We start from the raw sequence: 21,352 nt of genomic DNA on the forward strand, positions 1-21,352 counted from the left end.
ATGGCCGGCAGCGGCAAACGGGCTGTGGCAAACGGGCCAGATGAATACCAGATGGAGGCTGGGAGGCAGAGGCAGATTTTTTTTTCTTATTTTCCTCCCCAAAAGCTAGGTGCCTCTTATACTCCGGAGTGTCTTATAGTCTGAAAAATACGGTAAATATTGTTCATTTTATAAAGTGTAACCCAATCTTTGGCTTCTGCTAATGGCACTCTGTTATTCTTCCTTTCAATCTCATATTACCCTCCACACAGAGGGAAATGACAAGGACTGCCTGCGCATGTGGTTAAATATTTTCAGGAATATTTATTTTATTTTATTTTATTTTATTTTATTTAATTAGATTTTATACCACCCTTCTCCCAAAGGACTCAGGGCGGTGTACAGCCAATTTTAAAACAGTACAATATACAATTAAAACAAAGATTTAAAAAACATATTCCATAAATGGCCGAATTTTAAAATAATTAAATTTAAAACCCTTAAAATTCATAAAATAGTAACCCCAGTTAAAAGTTATTTAAAAATTTAAGCCAGTCCCACTTGAATAAATAATTATTTTCAAAGGAGGGCTTATTTTCAGGGAAGGTCTTGTTTTCGGGGGGAAAATGGTATTCAATAACCTTGCCTGGTGCCTTAATACACCACCCGAGCTTATTTAACCTTTGGTAAAAAATTTAGCGATACTTGTTTCTTTTAGTTTCAACTCACTCTCCCTTAAGAATCAGAACAGTTACAGAGACTAGAATTGTACTGATAGGTAGACTATAGCCTAAAAGTATTAAATAAGAAGGAAAGTATCATCTAGTATTGAGCTTAATTCTTATTAATCCGAATTCTGGATATTAATTTTTGCAGGTCATTTGACAATTATAGAAAACTATGAAACTCCAGATGGTGTTTATCACTCAGTAAAACATAAAGCCTTATTAAGACTTAAGGTCAACATTACTGAACAAAGTGTTGCAAGAGAAAAATAGAAGGATAAAGAATAATGTGACTCTGACAACCGGAAGCTTTCCAAAGAAATTGTAATTATAGAAAAAACCTGGCAAAAAGTACAGCAGAGTCCTTTGAATATTATAACTTTAAATCAGATTACGGAATTTGGGTAAGGAACAGGTACATTTTATTTACTGGGCTTACAGAAATACTGCAGCTGCTCAATACAATTTATTTTATTTTATTAAAAACCGATTTAGGATGGTATTTATAAATGTCAATAGGTAGGTAACCCTTTTGGCTAAAATCCTGCATAGCTGCAAGCAAATTCCATTGAAAATGTGTGCAAAGGAAAAAAAATCAAGACTGCAGTACTGTTCTGGAGTCAGTTAGGGAAAGCTGCTGATAAGTAAACATTAATAAATGTCCTTTCTAGAAGAATGTTTAAATAATTTACCGTATTTTTTAGAGTATAAGATGCACTCCCCCCCAAAAAAAAGTGGGTGAAAAAGTCTGTGCGTCTTATACAGCAAATATTGCGGTGTGGGGAGGAGCTGTTCTAGAATGAACCACAACAAACGGGCGGTAGCGGCAAATGGCCGGCAGCGGCAAACGGGCTGTGGCAAACGGGCCAGATGAATACCAGATGGAGGCTGGGAGGCAGAGGCAGATTTTTTTTTCTTATTTTCCTCCCCAAAAGCTAGGTGCCTCTTATACTCCGGAGTGTCTTATAGTCTGAAAAATACGGTAAATATTGTTCATTTTATAAAGTGTAACCCAATCTTTGGCTTCTGCTAATGGCACTCTGTTATTCTTCCTTTCAATCTCATATTACCCTCCACACAGAGGGAAATGCAAGACCTATTTTTAAAATAACAATCCACAGCTTTATAGACCGTCCTTTCATAAACTGAGCATCTGCCTGCTTCATTTCGGTGATGGGCAGTCAACATTGTTAAGCACAGTAGAGGGAAAAAGGCAGATGCAAAGCATTGTTGATGGGGGGGGGGGTTTGCTCATAAAACTGTCTCAAATCTCCATGGGCTTTGAACAGGTGTCTCTGCCCAGGCAAAGGAGATCAACTGCTTAGTACCACTTCAGCCGGTTTTCTCAAAGATAAATGGACAAATTTGGAATGCCTGCATTAACACTTAGTAAGAATTTCAGGGTTCCATGTCCCATTTCAGGAAAATCATCATTAGCAAAACCTGCAGAAGTATCTCCCTTTTTTCTTTGTCTACAACTCAACAATGAGGAACATCTGCAACATGCTTGTTTTGGATTACAATCAATGTAAAGCCCTCCTGGCAAAGGACTAAAGATGCAGTCAGCTTGATTTAGCACAAATTCCCTCATATGAACCAGAAAGTACAACCCAAAACAGTGACAATGTCTGTTAATACCAGAGTCAGTGTTGTGACCCAGGCCCAAGTAGGTAGCAAGAAACTCAGTCCGTGAAAAAACAAACAAACTTTATTCGAACAGCTGAGAATTACTTCATTCCCAGCGTTGTTCAACTCAAATTAAAACAAATGCCTACCAACACAAATTCCTCAGTCTTATCACAAACTTTGGTCCAATTAGACAAACAGCCAAAGGCCTGTCTTGGCAAACATTCAGAAGTCACAATAATAAATGCAAGACGTAGATGAAGCAGAATACGAAGCTACCAACATTGTTTTCCGGCAAAGCTCAAACACCGGTGCTGGTCTGTTTTAAGCCTTATGGGAGGGGCCAATCATCTCTTGGCCCTACTCCTGAGTTGCCCTTTTTGCTTGAGCTGCTCTTGCCTTCTGGCAGCTCTTCTCATGTGTGCATTAGGAACAGGCTCCTCCTGTTCCTCTGCCTCACTACTATCAGTCTCTGGAGGCTCTGGAATCCGCACCTCACTTCCCGATGGCCCTGGCTTCATCTTAGCCTCATCATTGTCCGACTCCGTTGCCAGCTCCGTAGGCTGCTGACAGACCACAACAGTCGGTTGACAGTGAGACGGGTAGCATATACATTTAATAAACAAACAATCCTAAATAAGTGGAGCTGTTGCTTGGTCCATTTCAAAATGACATGATATGTCAATTCACAAACAGCATAAATGACCGTAAATAGTAATCAAATCACGTACTCCACGTTGCAAAAATCAATATATTAATGTGAAACTAAAAATAATGAAGCATATTATCCAAAACAGTAAGATTTTTTTTTAAAAAAAGTCAGACAGGCATGTGGGGAAAATGCTTAGAAAATCAAATTTTGTAATTATGTTTGTGTCATTGTAACTATTACACAAGCAAATAGTCCCCATTTTGGGAAAAGAAACTGCCCATTTTGCTCTATTTTATTTTATTTTTCAAATGAGGAATATCCAGATCATCCTAGCATACTAGTCAGTTTGGATCTTCTTTGCAATCAGTCTAATTTTAGTCACTGTTACAAATACTTAAAACTATCAGAACGGAAAGACACTTTTAAGTTTTGAGTTTGATTTGGGGTTTTGTTTTGTTTTTTGCAAAGCATGCTATTATGAGAAATCCATGGGAAGTTTAACATCAGAGAAACCATTTGTCATGGGACTGGATTATATGAGTATGAATCTTCTGTTTATAACAACCAGAATTCCTGAGCAAACATGAAAGATTCATTACCGAGGTTAATGAAATAATTATTCTGCTTTGTGCACAGCGTATGTTCCTGGGAAGTTCTTCCAATATGTCCCCTACAAAGCCCCAATAAGGCAAAATAAGGAAGATTCTCCCCTCAGAAACGTTTGGGCGCTTTCTTCTTTAAAAGAAAAGTCATTTCCAAATCATAGCCATAACATTGAAAATTAATGAGGAAGATGACAACAAAATGACCTTCTTTCACAAAATAGCTAGAAGTAGGTAGAAGATACATAGAAGATAATTCAAACTGAAGGCAGGACAAGAAGCAATGGATGGAAACTAATCAAGGAGAAAGCCAACCTAGAACTAAGGAGAAATTTCCTGACAGAGTCAGTGGAACGACTTGCCTCCAGAAGTTCTGGGTACTCCATCACTGGAGGTTTTTAAGAAGAGACTGGACTTGTCTGAAATAGTATAGGGCTTCCTGCCTGAGCAGGGGGTTGGACTAGAAGACCTCCAAGGTCCCTTCCAACTCTGTTATTCTGTTATTCTGATAAAGTTTATCATCACTTACTTACATTACCCAAGATTTTTACAAAAAGATTCCATAAAAAGAGCTCTGCTGGATCAAAGGAATATCTATTCCAGTATTTTGCTTCCCCCGCTGATCAAAGAGATACTTTATAGGAAACCCTAATGAAGACACAAAGGATCACTGCCTCTCCCAAGTTACTGTATGCAGCAGCCATTACTCTGTTATATATACCCTATTATCCATTCACATTGTGCAAACATATGAAGGTAGAGCAGGGTTGTATCGTGTTTACCCGAATATAAGACCCTGTCTTATATTTTTTTGAACCCAGAAATAAGCGCTTGGCCTTATTGCCATGCGCTCAAAAGCCCAACTGGGCTCATTATCAGGGGATGTCTTATTTTGGGGGAAACAGGGTATATATTAATCCCTTTCATATAATGGAGAAAGTATATTTGTTCCCTCCATGCCTACTTTCATAAATGCAAAAGTCTACAGGAACAGTCAAAATACATCCAAAATTCTACTGGATTTTCAAAGCTCCAAACCTCAAGAAGGGTAAGAAATGAAGCTAGTGAAATAATATAGAGGAACTAGAGAAAATTCAAATGAGAGCAACTAAAATGGATCAAGGGGCTGGAGCAGCTTCTCTATGAGCAAAGATTGTGATATTGTTGTGATTCGTCAGCAGCCTACGGAGCTATCGGCGGAATCCGACTGCGATGAGCCTGTTCCTAATGCCTGCATGAGACGAGCTGCCAGAAGGCAGGAGCAACTCAAGCAGAGAGGTCACCTCGGGAGTAGGGCCAAGAGATGATTGGCCCCTCCCATAAGGTTTAAAAAGAGACCAGCACTGGTGTCTCAGTTTGCCAGAAAGCAACGTTGCAGCTGCGTTCTTTGCTCTGTTCTCTGCTCTGGACATTTATCAGAAAGGACCTAGGCAGTTATCCAAACTGAACTCAGGTTTGTGACAACCGAGGAATGTTTGTTTGTGAAGCCTTTGTTTTGTTTCGAGTTACCTGGCACTGGGAATGAATTAATTCCCAGATGTTTGAATAAAGTGTATTTTTACTAAGGACTGCGTTTGTTGCTACCTGCTCGGGTCTGGGTCACTACAGATACTAAGGGCTTTTTTTGTCCTCAATAAGGGCAAAAAAGGAGGCAAATGAGAGGGTACCTGATTATGCATGGCATAGATAAAATAGATAATGAAAACGTGTCTAGCCCTTCTGAAAATATTAGAACCAGAGATCACTCAGTAAAACTGAATCTAGGAAGAATCAGGACAGACAATAAGATTTTTTTTTACATAATATGCAATTAAACTTGGATTTTGCTACCATGAGATGTGATGCTAGCTACCATCATGTCTGGCTTCAAAAAAAAAAAAAAGGAGGGGAGGGGAGGAGAAGAAAAGAAACAGAAAAAAGAAAAGAAGTTGGACCAATTCATGGAATACATTAGGATATGGATTACTAGCCTTGATCTCAGATTTACTGCCTCAGAAACCAGCTAGTAGGAAACTAGTGGGCTTTCTTAATAATTAGTTGGCCATTATGAAAACAGTCTAATACAGGGGTGTCAAACTCGATTTCATTGAGGACTGCATCAGGGTTGTGTTTGACCTTGGGGGCCCAGGGTGGGCATGGCCAGCTTGATGTCACTCGTATCAAGGTGCCTGTGGTAGCCCAAGCGCTCTGCCAGTGAAAACGGACTCCCAAGGCAATGGTCGATGCAATGGCCTCCTGCAACCATCCTGCAACCCTCTGCTAGTGGACCAGTCCTTTGCTGTTTCCAGGGTGACTCCATGGGCCAGATCTAAGCACCCCAAGGCCTTGAGTTTGACACCCCTGGTCTAAAAGATTAGATGGAATAGGGGTTCAAGCCAACAGGGTATTACTCCTACACCCAGTGCTAGAAATCAAGAATTAGACTATGATTATAGACTCTTGCAATCTTAATAATGATAGCTACTGCTAAAAGATCATATTGAGGGATGAATATTGAAGAAAAAAGTGGGGGTAATTGATGTTGCAATACCAAGACATAATAGTCGAGAATCAAACAATTGGAAAAGGTCACAAACTATCAAGACTGAAAATCAACGATTATGGCATGAACTGGCTGTGGTGGTGTCAGTTGTAACAGGCACACTGGGTGCCAGACCATAATTAAATGGCATTTAGAAATTGATAAATTGATAAAATGTCCATCAGTCAATTGCAAAAGGCTACACTGCTTGAAATTCCAATAAACAATGCTGATATATTACATTACGACATTATATTACATTTCCTAAGTTCTTGGGAAGAACTCAATGTGCATGAAAGCCAACACCACGTAAAGAACTGGCAGCTGTGACTTCACATTGTTGTGAATAGATAACAATAATATAGATGTGTTAAATTTATAGACTGCTGCTGTACCCAATCCTAATGGTAAATAAATCACTAGTTTTATTCATGGAGGGAAAATCACACAAATTCATTTTACATTTTAAGGCGTCATGGCACCACAAAGTTTGAAAAGCCATGAATTTGTATAATGGCAGCAAGGTTTATAAGACCTAGAAAATTTAATATTATGTGATACAGTTGTGAAAAATTTTGCTTTAAAAGAATCTTTTCACCTGGATGTAATAAACACTGCATTAATTGAAATATTTTATCAATACATTTTAACATTCCGTACGCCCTTTTATAAAAAATTTTTTTAGATCATTTGTGAACCAAAAGAAATGCATTTTAAAGCTTTTCTTTCTTCATCCTTCTCCTACCCAGCAACTTTTGAAAAATAATTACAACTTTAGCAGAATAACTAGACTACTTTAACTAATTAATTAATTTGGAGGTTACATCCTGCCATTCTCTTTATTCCAACACCTCAATGCAACTCTGGTATTTGAAGTAAAGTACACTCGTAATGTAAATTTTGCAAATATTTCAATCCTAGCATTGGCTTGCTTTTTGCATTCAGAAAGTGTTCTAAATAGGGACATTAATTTTAGCATGACAACTGGCTTTACTGTACATGCATATTTATATTTTAATCCTCAAAAATCATCATGTATACAATGTCTGAGTTATAAGTTTGCCCCAAATTACAGTGTTCCATTTATTCAATTATTCAGGATGCATAGGACTTCATTTTTTTAAAGATCAGAATAAAATATTGTATTTCTGATTAGCAAACAGCAGTAGTTAACTCCATACCAGAAATTAAATACTGTGCCAAATACACCTACATGATCATCTGTAAACAAATATAGATGCGTCCTTTAATGAGAAAGAACATTTTAAGATTTCACATTGTTCTTCATTTACATACACAGAAGCTCTATTGACTTCAGAGACTCTGGTGAGTTTAGGCTAACAGTCTAAATAGAGTTAATGTGTTACTTAAACATATACAATTCCTACCAATATTCTGATTCCTAAACACAGGAGCTTAATTTTCAGCCAAGAGTGTCATACACTGATTTGCAAATAAGCTTTATTAAACCCAAAACGGTATAATTTCACATAAACATGCATCAGACTAAAACTATGTTTAACCCTGCCATGTTAATAATAAATGTAGCATTTCTGCTCAGATCAGTATTTTGCAGTAATAATAGTAGCCTTATGCACAGAGTGCAAGCGTAACTAGCTTGCTAGAACAATAAAACTTTTAAAAGATCTTAGAATCTTTTACTAAAATAAAATTCAGCATGAATAAATTACAGAGGGTCCTCGATGACCAATCACAATCAGGACTGGAACAGAACAGAACAAAATAACAGAGTTGGAAGGGACCTTGGAGGTCTTCTATTCAACCTCCCTGATCAAGCAGAAAACCTATACCATTTCAGACAAATCGTTGTTCAATCTTTTCTTAAAAATCTCTAGCGTTGAAGCACCCACAATTTCTGGAGACAACTCATTCCATCAATTACTTGTTCTGTTAGGAAAATTCTCCTTATTTTTAGGTTGGTTCTCTCCTTGATTAGTTTCCATCCATTGTTTCTTACCCTGCCTTCAAGTGCTTTGGAGAATAAATTGACTCCCTCTTCTTTGTGGCAGCCCTATAAACATTGGAACACTGCTATAAGAACTTCCACTGCTAAGCGAGATGGTTGTTAAGTGAATTCTTCGCAATTTTATGAACTTTATTGCCATGGTCATTAACTGAAGCACATGGTCATTAAGTGAAAACAGTTTCCCTCATTGACTTTGCTTGTCGGAAACCTCCTGGGAAGGTCACAAATGACAGTCACATGACACTGAGACGCTGCAACCATCCCAAATCTTTGGCATTCTCTAAGGGCCTAAATTTTGATCATGTGACTACACGGATGCTGCAACAGTCGTAAGTATCGGTCTTAAGTCATTTTTATCACGCTATTGTAACTTCAAATAATCCCTAAATGAAGGGTTATAAGTCAAAGACTACCTGTATTTGTGTTGTAATCCTTTTTACACTTGGAAAGAAGCACTAGTAAGGTAAAGGTAAAGGTTCCCCTCACATATACGTGCTAGTCACTCCCGACCTTAGAATCTCCGTTTCAAAGCCGAAGAGCCAGCGCTGTCAGAAGACGTCTCCGTGGTCATGTGGCTGGCATGACTCAATGCCAAAGGTGCATGGAACACTGTTACCTTCCCACCAGGGATGGTCCCTATTTTTCTACTTGCATTTTTTACGTGCTTTCGAACTGCTAGGTTGGCAGAAGCTGGGACAGTAGCTCACCCAGTTACGTGGCACTAGGGATTCAAACCGCTGAACTGCCGACCTTTCGATCGACAAGCTCAGTATCTTACCCGCTAAGCCACCGCTGTCAGGCCTGGAAACCATACTAGACCGCGTCCCTTTAAGTAAGATATTGTATATACCAGTGATGACGAATCTTTTTGGCACCAAGTACCCAAACCAGAACGCGCGCCAGCCAGCAGGTTTTTGGATTTCCAGCCTGCGTGCGCACTAGTCAACTAGTCTTCACATGCACTGGAGTGCCAGAAACCCAAAGACCAGGTGGCCGACGCACACCGGCGAGCTGGTCTTTGGGTTTCAGGCACTCCAGCACACGTGAAGACCAGCTGGCCAGTGTGCATGTGCATGGCAGAAATCAGCAGAGCAGCTAGTGATGGTGTGCATGCCCATAGAGAGGACTCTGTGTGCCACCTCTGGCATGTGTGCCATAGGTTCACCATCACAGAAGTGGTGAAATCTAAATTTCTTTCCTACCGGTTCTTTGGGCATGGCTTGGTGGGCGTGGCTTGGTGGGGGGGTACTGTGACTGGGTGAGCATGGCTATGTAACCATGTGACTGAGGGATCAAAAGACAGAAACTCACTAACAATGTCCTGCTGGAGTAGGGTTGGACTAGCTGACCTCCAGGTCCCTTCCAGCCCTGGATTATCCTCTGAAGCTGCGTCTAGTGCCAGGTTTGTAGTCCTTCCTTCCTCTCCTTTTTCCTCCCTCCCTCCCGCCCTCCCCCCCCTCAAACGAACCCCCCACTCCTCCATTTTTTGCCTAGCAGGCTTCAGCTTTTTTACCTTTTAAAAAATGCTTTTAAAAGAAAAAAAGCCTCTGACGATCAGGCATCTCAGCTGGGATCAGCAGAGCCTTTTTTAACCCTTTAAAAGCATTTTTTTACAACCTCTTGGACCAAAGAGGTTGTTAAAAAATGCTTTTAAAAGTAAAAAAAAAAGGCTCTGATGAGCGTGGCTCATCTGGGCGGGGGTGGGGGCAGGGATTTTTGCTACCAGTTCTCTGAACCACCCGCCACCATTGCTACCGGATCTGAACCGGGAGCATTTCACCCCTGCATCACAAGCATATACAGCGCATATAACTAGTAAGAACTGTGTAATCACAGAAATAAAATATTCTGATCTTCTCCCTACTCCAAGCACTGAGATTGGCAAGTGCCATATAAATTAGAACATGAATAGAAGAAAGGTGCGTATCCCAAGTTAAGACACCATACAGTGTGTTCTTGAGTTCTCCCCTTTTATTACAGTATGGAAAATAAATTTATTTTCCATTTTTCCATCTCACAACTTCTCTACTAGTGTGGCAGCCCTGACTGATACATAAACACTGCCATAACCTGCCTGGCCAACAGAGTAACTTGGCAAGCATTCTAGATTGTGTTTTTTATTGTGTGTGTGTGTTTATTCTACCACATGTAGTTCTATTTGTCTATTTTTTCCCCCAGTCCTTTCACACTTTTTAAGATTGCTACCTTTCCCAGCATGGGGTCGAATCACTCCTGTTTCTTTCTTACACAAATCTCATTACCATCTCACAAATGCACAAAGGGCTGGATTGACTGAGATTCATTTCACCCTGTTAAGATCTTGTATAACCTGTAATAAAGCTAAGCTTTACAATAACTCGAAAAATTAGCATACTGATTCCTATCGTAATATTTAATTAATGTATTGGTATATCGGGGATGATATTTCCGCTACTAAAACACTTAATATGCCATTTTAATTGAAAACTAGTTTCTTCAGCTATATAAAAAAAAAAACTTAAATATTGAAACGGAAGGAGGAACTGACCAGAGAGGAAACACTTGCACATAAAATACTAATCACAAATTACATATTAGTTTTATGCTCATTTTAAAACAATATTAATATTGTAGTTAATTTAACATGAATGTTAATTTTGTTCTAATTAACTGGTAGGAAAAAAAATAAGGGCATTGTTCAAACTCATTTTTATAACTAGAAATCTGCGATACATTTGTTTTAAAACTGTTTATGGAAGATTTCAGAAACTATTATTCGAAACTAATTAAATGACATACAGTTAAAAAGCCATTAGGTATACTGTAGCTATTAATTTGTGGGTTAAACAATTCAAACATTTACTGGTTCAGGAAGGACAACCCAGCTATAATTTGTGAAGTGAAACCAAAACTGACTGGGACAATTACATCAGCTGAAACGTTTACTCTTAAATTGCTTTTTAAAAAGAGACAGTTTCACAGAAAAAAACAGCTTCCTTTTATATTGTATGCATACATGGGATTTGTATCAAATCAGTCTTGGGGTTTATCAATGAGAATTGTGGACTGTCAAGTCCACAAACTAGAAAATGTTTCATATACACAAATAGCAGTTGGATATCCAACCAGAACAGGCCAGCTGAACTGAAACCTGACACATTTGGTTTGAGAAAAATCTGGTGGAATATCATCCTTTTTGCTCCTTCACTTCCGCACGGACTACGCCCCAACCTGCCCACCACGCTGCAGCAGATCCTTTTCTTGTAGATATGTTTCCACACCTGGATTCAGGTATGCTGAATATCAGAATGATCTACTCCACTTTCACTCCCAGCAGTTGTCACCGCTCCTCCCAAACAACTATCTACTGCAAGGCTGTCAAACTCATGGCCCGCGGGCCGGATGTGTCATGCGCTGGCCACACCCACACCCGGAAGTGAGAAAAAGTCACGATACGTCACATGATGACGGGAGTTTGAAACCCCTGATCCCAGCATCTCTTTTCCCAACAGACACTGCTGCCTTACCTGAAGAGCTGTCGTGTCCCACTCCCACTCCGACGAACGAGTCAAGGAAGTCCGTAACAAACTTGGCAATGAAGTTCCTTCGAGGTTTATCAGGGCAGGCAGGAGTCCAAGTTATGACTTCAGCGATAGAGTCCGATATCAGCAAACTAGATAAGATTTTGCTTGACTCAAGGTTGGAATGCCAAAAGCAGGTCCTTTCTTCCACTAAACTGTGGGGTGTGGCTCCATGACTCAGCATTTATCCAGGCCTGCCCCACCCCTCCTTCTGCTGGCATCGCCTCTCAGATCTCCAGAAGCAAGGGTCCTCCCACCTGAATTGTCTTCAGCTGGATCTGCTGTCAGCATCTGGGAAAGGGAGGGGTCAGAGGGAGTAGGGCCGAGTAATTCCACCACCTGGCTGGCTTCCTGCTCTGACGGCTGAGCCAAAGGAACACACGTTGTATGAGTGAGGTTTATCGGGCTTGTCCTTTCACTCCTGGAATTCTCTCCGGGCATGGGGCCAGGGCCGGGGGCTGGAGGCATGACAGGCCGTTCATCTTCATTATCAGACTCGGAGTCTGATAAAAGGCCCGGTTGGAGACGGGAGGGGCCCGGCTGAGGAAAGGAGGGAGGATGAGTCACAACAAGAGCCCACCACCCATCTATTCCCCAACCTTCCCAGTGTCTTCCTTTCTTCCACTAAACTGCTGCTACTTCCACACTACATATGGCTTTGCATTTTGTCTTTCACTTCTGGAATGCATGTGCTTCAGTTCTGTGTGCCAATGAACACACAGTGCAGTTATGAAGTACCCAGTGATGCCGACGGTATGCACGGAACAGTCCAGTCACAAAACATTTTGTCCACCAGAACTACGGCAATATGTTTTGTGAAAATCTTTAATTAAAAAGACAAACACGCAGTCCTATCCAAAGTAATTGCTGCCCATTAGCATTTACTTTTCAAACATCAATTGCATTCACCTCACTCCCAATGAGTTGGATGCAAAATGGCTGGGGGGGGGGGGAAGCAGCAGCAGGAGATGGCTACAATTCCTAAAGGAAATAAAGGGGTCACAGTGCAAAATGTATTAAGTACCCCTCCTCTGCAATTCAACTCCCCCTTTTTATTTCTGAACAGATCTGGAATTTTCTAAAACCAATGCATAGAGGTAATCAATCCTCCTGAAACTGAAACACTTTGGCCACTTAATGAGAAGGAAGGACTCACTGGAGAAGAGCCTAATGCTGGGAAAGATTGAGGGGAAAAGAAGTCGGCGTGAGCTTAAATGGACTCCAGAGGATGGTAGAGGACATTGTCCATGGGGTCGCAATGGGTCGGACATGACTTTGCAACTAACAACAACAAAGTTTAGCAACCTTCAAAGTTACTACGATGCTAAACGAGGCTTGTTTATGACTGGTTGAAGTTCCAACCATCCTAGTACCCTGTGAACACAGGATTGTTATCCGAATACTTGGCAACTGGCTCACACTTACAAAGGTTGGAGCATCTCACAGTCACATAATTGCCATTTGTAATCTTTCCTGCCAGCTTCCTACAAAGTCAAGGGGGAAGTTAGCAAGGAAGGTCACGAGTCATTTCAGTACATTGTTTGCCAAACACCCACCCCTGCCACACTCATGTTATGTCTTGCTATTCATCCAAAGAACCTCCCCTGCCTGGCAGTAGCCACTTGCCACCTTGCTTGCAAACCACTGGAGACTCACTTAATGACCTCACATTCTAGTTTAACAATGGCAACAGGGACTGCCAGGATTGCCATCACTAAGCCGTGCAGTCATATGACATCCTAGAACCGTATCACTTAGTGATGGAAATTCAGGTCCCAATTGCCACTGTAAACTGAGGATTACCTGTAGTCCTGGGGTCATCATTTACAAGCTTCCGAACCAGCATCTGGCAAGCAAAGTCAATGGGAAAAGCCCTTAAAGACCGCGTGATTCACTTAACAACTGCAATGATTCACTTAATGATCATGGCAAGAAGGTCATAAGTCAGTCATCTGATTTAAGGGCCTCTGTGGCTCAGACTGGTAAGTAAGTTATTAACACAGCTGCTTGCAATTACTGCAGGTTCTAGTCCCACTAGGCCCAAGGTTGACTCAGCCTTCCATCCTTTATAAGGTAGGTAAAATGAGGACCCAGATTGTTGGGGGCAATAAATTGACTTTGTATATAAATATACAAATAGGATGAAGACTATTGCTAACATAGTGTAAGCCGCCCTGAGTCTTCGGAGAAGGGCGGGATATAAATGCAAATAAAAAAAAAAAGTCATGACTCATTTTACCACCACCTTGTTTAAAAACAGAAATTCTGGTCTCAATTGTGGTCATAAGTCAAGGACTACCTGGATGTAATTTACGTTGAGATACACCCTGAAATAGAACTAAAGCGAGGCCCTCAATTTTTTTTAAAAAAAGGAGATTTAAAACAGTACAGTTGTTAAGGCATTCCTGTTTAATCTTTTAATTTTCATTCTACAGTTAAAGCATAAATGTTTCCCAATTTAAATTACTAATCATTTCATTGATTGAATAATATTCTACTGAAGCATTATTTCTTTAAATCTGCAGCTGAAAAAAAACAGGTTGATGTTTTTCAAGCATTTTTGTCCTGTTCTTAGTTTTAATTAAAAATTCATGGCTTTCCTCTGGCAGTTTAGATCAAGATTATGTTCAACACACCTACATACTGTAATTTTGTGTTGTCGCAAAACAAAACCTCAAACACGCCAACTTACACTTGACAGTGTACCTTGTATTCACTGGCATCTAGTTTACAGAGAAAACACTGTACATAAAGCATGTTGTATCAGAAGAGTTGAAGAGGAAAAAGCTTTTGCCGGTGAAATTGAAATTGTAGAGAGAAGAGGTTAATAGTAAAAACCATGTAGGCAGTTAGCAATAAAACTGAAAGAGGTAGCAAGTCGATACCGGGGCTAAAGCAGGTGACTTTTCATCAAAGGTTAAAAAAATCAAAGCATACAACTGTGAGCAGCCACAAGAAAATAAGGGGAAAAAATTCTTGCCGCTGGAACTTTCAATCTTCAGGATCTAGTCGGTTTATAAAAGAGATGGGCAACCCCAAAGGCCACAGCCTGGTTGCAGCTCTCAATGCAGAAAAAAAAACCTTTCTCTAAATCTATGCTATATGAATGCTACTGGGAGACTAGCAATCTAGAAAACTGGGAGGGAAGCAGATAACCCTATTTCTCTCCTACTCTGCTCTCATGTAGAAAAGCATGTCTTGGACTACCAGGGATGTTGGCATAGTTCATTAATTTAGTTTTTATATGCCTTTATTGTTTTTATTAACTCAAGGCAGAAAACTTATCTAATCTTCCTCCTCCCATTTTCCCCATAACAACAACCTTGTGAGGTGGGTTGGGCTGAATCAGAGTGACTGGCCCAAGGTCACCTAGCCAAGATACTAAACTGGAATAGCCAACACCCCAGAAGACAAGCTCAGGATCCAAACAAAATCTTGACAAACTTGAACAATGGGCCCTATCCGACAAAATGAATTTTAAAGTGGAGAAAACCAAAGTTTTACATTTAGGCAGGAAAAATCAAAGGTATAAGTACAGATTAGGCGAGACCTTGCTCAAAAACAGTAACTGTGAGAGGGACCTTGGAATCCTAGTAGATGATCACTTAAATATAAGCCAGCAGTGTGCAGCCGCAGCCAAAAAAGCTAATACAATCCTGGGTTTTAAAAACAGAGACATAGAATCAAGATCATATGAAATATTAGTGCCGCTTTATAAAACCCTAGTAAGATACACCTGGAATACTGTAACCAATTTTTGTCACCGGACGACAAAAAAGATGTTGAGACTTTGGAAAAAGTTCAGAAAAGAGCAACTAAGATGATCAAAGACCTGGAGACTAAACCATATAAACAACGGCTGCAGGTTTTGGGTTTGGATAGTCTAAAAAAAAGAATTAGAGATGACATGATAGCAGTATTCCAGGATTTGAGGAACTGCCACAAAGAAGAGAGGGTCAAATTATTCTCCAAAGCACCAGAGGGCAAGACAAGAAACAATGGTTGGAAACTAATCAAATAGAAAAGCAACCTGGCATTAAGGAGAAATTTCCTAAAAGTGAGGACAATTAAGCAGTGGACCAGCTTGCCTCCAGAAATGGTGGGCACTCCATCACTGGAGGTTTTTAAGAAGAGACTAGACAGTCACTTGTCTGAAATGGTATAGGTTCTCCTGCTTGAGCAGGGGGCTGGACTAGAAGACCTCCAAGGTCCTTTCTAACTCTATTCATGATCTGATTTCATGTCTAACGCAGGCCTAGAACTCACTATCTCCCAGTTTCTAGCTACATGCACTATCCACTCCACCAAACTGGCTAGTTAGGATATTTGGAGGAGTGGAGTACATGCAATGTTGAGTAGGACTCCCAAATTGGAAGAAGGTGATGGACAAGACCATGGAGAGGATAGGAAGAGAAGGATCTAGGGCCGTGATGGCAAACCTATGGTATGCATGCCAGAGGTGGCACACAGAGCCCTTTCTGTGGGCACACGTGCCATCACCCCAGCTCAGCCAACTGGTCATTGGGTTTCCGAGGCACGCATGTGTGCTGGCCAGCTGGTTGTCTGGTTTTCGGCAGTCTGGTGGGGGCACGCCTTCCAGTTTGGGCACTCTGTACCTAAAAGTTTCGCCATCCCTGATCTAGGGAGAAAGGCATTTGGAAGGCAGCAGGCCTTGGAAATAAAAGCTGGAGCAGAAAGCAGGTTGACCTGTGGAGGCTCCCTAGACATTTCTTACATGATCCTCTTCTAAATCCATGACACCAGGAACAAGAGTCCTGCAAGGAAGTTGCTGTCCTACAGATGGTATAAAATGCACTACATCTTCCCGTCTGCTTAAGCATCAGAAGACTACTGCTTTATCAGGAAGCTTAATCTAGATTTGTCTATTTATTTGCCATGGTTGTCCCAACCACCTCTGGCTTTGAACAGCATCGCCTTCAGGTTTTGGGAATGTTAATTATGCCCCTTCATGTGTCATTCCCTACAACAGCTATGCATGCACAAGTCATCATTCTAGGAAGAATCCTGGAAAAGGCAGATGTCATTCAATGTAATGCCAAACAACTCCAAAAAGACTGGATGTAATCTACAGCAAGCTCTGTAAAATTTGTCACCAAATTTTAATGTTATGTATATAATGAAAAATTATTAAACTGGCTTACAATTAAAATATTAAATATTGGAAAATAAATGTGCCAGCACTGCCCTGGAGGTATGGTTGTCCCCCACCTTGTTACATTTCCGAAAGTCCCAAAAAACCTGGTTTTATCAGTGGGCCTAGTGACCACAAATGAGATGGAGCTGATCAAGTGACTGATTTGATTGTGCTGTTGCTGCCAATATTATTGGAGTGTGGAGTTTTTTATGAGGTGTCATTATGCATTAGATTTTTAAATATTGTAAGCCACCCAGAGCCACCTATGTGTGAGTTGGGTGGCTACATAAATTTGTTTGATAAATTTTATTTAAAGCCAAGAGATTATTACACTTACTTTGCCTTGACTCCACCCACTAGATTTTCCCAGAGTGGCCTTCCACCCAGTAAAAGTTAATTTACGAGGTAATAATAAAGATTACTAAGCCCATGTACTTTGAACATTAAAAAAAAGCCAATGTTTGTGAAATATCAACTGATTTCCAAAACCCAGAGGTAACCATCTGGAAGTTTTCAAACAACAGCTAGATTTTAATCTTTAATATTAAGATAGGCTTTTAATAACAAGAACTATTTACCTTGTTTTCCCGAAAATAAGACATCCTCTGATAATAAGACCAATCAGGCTGTTGAGCACATGCGCTAAAATAAGCCTCCCCCAGAAAATAAGTCCGCCCCAAAAATATTTAAAAGCAAAGCTAGAAATCAGATAAGATGGCAAGAGGAGCCCCATCTTGCTCCATGTGCCCCAAAATAATAAGACCTCCCCAAAAATAAGGCCAAGCGCTTATTTCGGTGTTCAAAAAATACAAGTCAGGATCTTATTTTCAGGAAAACATGGTATTAGAAACTTAAATGCCACCCAACTCTCAACCATTGAGCAGTTCACAACCATCAAATAAATTACAATAAATTGAGTAAAACGTAATGACAAATATGAGGAAACAAGTGGGTCACCTTTCATTTGAGAAAGGCCTAGGTAGAAGTCCAGGTGTTCACAGCTCTTAATAAGTAACAATGCAGCCTGAGAATATCCAGAGAGTTTGTTCTGTGTCCCAAAGCAAGTAAATGTGTGATGTCTCTATTGTGCTATTCTTTGTTGACACAGCAAAGCAACTGATGTCAACAGTAACAGCAGGCAGGCTCTTGAGAGATGTGAAACACTTCCTCCAATGTAGTGCTATTGGAAGAAATATCCTTCTGGGTTCAGTTCCAAGTGGGGCAAAAAAGACACTGGATTCATGGAAGTTGCTTGGAAAGAAGGTTTACTGATGAACAGGATCACATGCCTTGGAGATCTTGGGTGAAATAAAGGAAGAGATGCTGAGAGTCCCTGGGTTTTATGCCCTCTTCTGGTTTTGAATTCCTGGGGCACAGGAACAGTAACCTGCTTGGTTGCTGTCAGAGGTCATAGCTAGCCTTTTAGGTTGTCCCTGTGTTAAGTTTGGTTGAATCTTGATGGGTGATGCAATGAGGGTAATTAAATGGTTCTGCCTGAAGGAAGTGGATCTTTGTTATGTAGAATGGACTGGCTCAGGCCTTAATGGTCCATTAACAAAGGTGGTAGCTGAGTTTCAGCCTACCTTTTAGGGAAATATTCTGCCCTTTTAATATTTCCTAAAATATTTCATTTTTCTAGGAGAGGGATGAGTTTTAACTTCCTACAGTACTATGCCCCATTGCTGGTTCTCTTTCCCTCTTATTTTCACAAGCACTCATCCTGATCAAACCAAGCAGCAATTCAAGCAGCATTTGTGGAGTTTTACACACAACTTTGACTTCCATTTGCAATGGGCCCAATTCCTCGCTTTGCCTCCATTACTCCATCCTGGAAGTATCACTTCCTCTATTCACCTAGATCCTCCCTTTCAGCCAATGTAACCAGAAGATTGAACTAAGAAATATTAATCAGTTCTAACCAAGCAACTGTCTATGGAATCTGTTAATACTGACTACAAGATAGTCCTCATTTATCAGTCACTTGTTCAATGACCATTCAAAGCTATGACAGCACTGAAAAAAGCAATTTATAACCAATCCTCAAAGTTCTACCTGTCATAGCATTCTAGGAATCATGTGATTGTGGTTGGCAACTGGTGTGCATTTACAAGAGGTGCAGTATCCTGCAGTCATGTGATCACCGTTTGCAACCTTCATGGATAGCTTCCCACAATTAAAATCAATAGGTAGCCTGGCAAGTCGTGCTTATGTGACATCATGCTTAATGACCCACAGTATTAACGCAATCAGAACTGACAAACTGATGTAAGTCAGGTACAGTCACATGACTTTTCTCTTTAGGTCTATGCTATTTAGCAATAGAGTTGTTGGTCCCAATTATGGATAGTAAGTGAAGACTACCTTTATTCTTGTAACCGGCTGTTAGGCAACTTAACACTTAAGTAAAGAAACAAGCAGATAGGAGGCAATTGCTCTTTGACCCACCTTCAAGCTTCTTCAGGGAAAAATCAGAGAAGCTGAGGCTTAAGATTTTCAATAACCAGTTTTCACCTTGGAGCAAAACCTGCACCCGTTTTCAGTTACGTCTGGGAGAAGGGCCATGCTTCCTTGAAAAGCAGCAATATGGGGGGGTATAAAATCATATGCTATGAAATAGGAGGAGAGACAGTTTGATATAGCAGTTAAAGCATCAGGCTAGAAAGCTGAAGGCCGGGCCTCTAGTGCTATTTTCTTCATGAAGCCAGCTGGTGACCTTTGGCTAGTCCTGAGAAGCAAACCCACTTCTAAAATTTTACAAAGAAAGCAGCAGGGACTAAGCCCAGACACTGACAGGGAGGGAGAAGGATAGAGATCATGAAATTGTTGAGGTCCACACCTGAGTAAATTAAGGGTAAGGAGTAAGGATTGTACTCTTCATTGTAATTCGTGGAGTTGCTTCCTTGGCAAAAAAAAATATTACTCAAGAACTTTCCAAAGTGACTTTTGATCAAGCCCATTGCTTTTCTTCACCCTTTTTTTATTATTATTATTGGGAAAGCACTAGTGCGTTGATTAAGGAGAAGGCTTAATCTTTAGCCCTGACCAAAAACAACAACAACATCCGATCCTACGTATCTGGAAGAACTGAAGAGGATAGAGGCAGGTCCACCTGTTGAGTTCTGGAGAATGAACTGAGAGACCAAAGAAATATCAAACCTAACCCCGAGCAGCCTCCGAAGTTGACCGGCGCTGGGAAGGGAGCCCAGGACCGATCGGGCTGCCCCCACCACACACACACTTCTGCCCACCCCAGGAGGACGCCGAAGCCTCGCCGCGAGGGGCGGGCGCACTCACCGGATTGCGCCTCCTGAGCAGGCTGGCTCTGAGCAAAGGCAAATCTCGGATTACGATCCCAGCTTGGCTCACCATGGGAGACGCCATCTTCAGCCACGCGGGTAAACCGGGGAGGAGCTTCCGCCCGAGCAGGGGCGGCTCCAGGGCTCGATCGGGCCGGAGGCGGTCGGCTTGCGGGAGGCAGCAGCGGCCGCAAGAACGGCGATCCTTTCCCCCGAGGCCGAGGATAGAGGGCAGTTGCACGGAAAAGAAATTGGTCGAAGCCTCAAAACTCCGACGCGGAAGCGTGTTGAAGGGAATGCACGCCTCGACTCGACTCTTTAACCGCGCAGCGCACAAACCGAAGCCCGCTTTCCCCTTCTGTCTTGCTCGCTGGCTTTAGGATCTCCAGTCCAGTCGCATCTAAACTCTTTTTAAGTTCTATAAAAGGCCCGTTGGATGCGTTGGAGGGAAAGAATTGGGCAGAAATGGAATTGAAGGTGGTCCACAGAGACCGCACGGGCCGGGATCGGCAGTGTACGCCTGCTTCACATTTTCTCTTCGAAACGTGTGGATGGACCCGTTTGTGATATGGCGAAGTCAGCGGCGCTGTCGGTGGTGGTAGTGGGGTCTGTAGCAATTCTCCATGACCAACTGGCCACAGGACAACTCTCTGTGGGACAAGAGTTAACACTAATACCAAAGAAATGGTGGGATAGAATCATTAAAGAAAAGATGCAAAAGGAGGAACAGAATAAAATGTGAATGGCAAAACATTAAAATATTTTTTATTTATATTAAATAAATAAATAGAATTCTTACATTGTTCAGTGGCGAGTTAGCATTCTTAAGTAGAATGCCCGCTCGAAGGATTCAAACGATACCTTTCTGCTACCTTCCCTCTCCCCTCCCCCAGCTCTTTTTCCTGATTTCTTGGAAAAGAAATACCGCTAAGAAGCAGCAAATTTGGAAGGGGGTGGTACCAAATGTATGGTCTCATCCCGTGTCATGTGTAGTACTTTTGTAGTGTATGTAGTAGTAATTGTGTAGTACTCTATACACTCTAATGGCAGAAAGTGAAGAGGAACTAAAGAGCCTCTTGATGCAGGTGAAGGAGAGTGCAAAAGTTGGCTTGAAACTCAACATTAAGAAATTTCATTAGTTTTCATTAAGAAAACTAAGATCATGGCATCCAAGCCTCTCAATTCCCAGCAAATAGATGGGGAGGAAATGAAAGTAGTAACAGATTTTATTTTCGTGGGCTTCAAGATC

At 41.1% G+C, this 21,352-nt stretch overlaps 1 protein-coding gene across 1 annotated transcript in view; it reads right to left on the minus strand.

Annotated features, from left to right (window-relative positions):
* Positions 1-20,259, minus strand: part of SUCLG2 (succinate-CoA ligase GDP-forming subunit beta) — a 303,143-nt gene extending 282,884 nt beyond the window's left edge. Inside the window, exon 1 of the mRNA XM_058168585.1 lies at positions 20,102-20,259. Within this exon, the coding sequence (XP_058024568.1) occupies positions 20,102-20,188 (87 nt within the window). The 5' untranslated portion in view covers positions 20,189-20,259. The remainder of the gene's footprint in view (positions 1-20,101) is intronic.
* Between the last annotated feature and the right edge of the window lie 1,093 nt (positions 20,260-21,352).

This window comes from Ahaetulla prasina, chromosome 2 (assembly GCF_028640845.1).
Source record: "Ahaetulla prasina isolate Xishuangbanna chromosome 2, ASM2864084v1, whole genome shotgun sequence".
In the NCBI taxonomy this organism is placed as follows: Eukaryota; Metazoa; Chordata; class Lepidosauria; order Squamata; family Colubridae; genus Ahaetulla; species Ahaetulla prasina.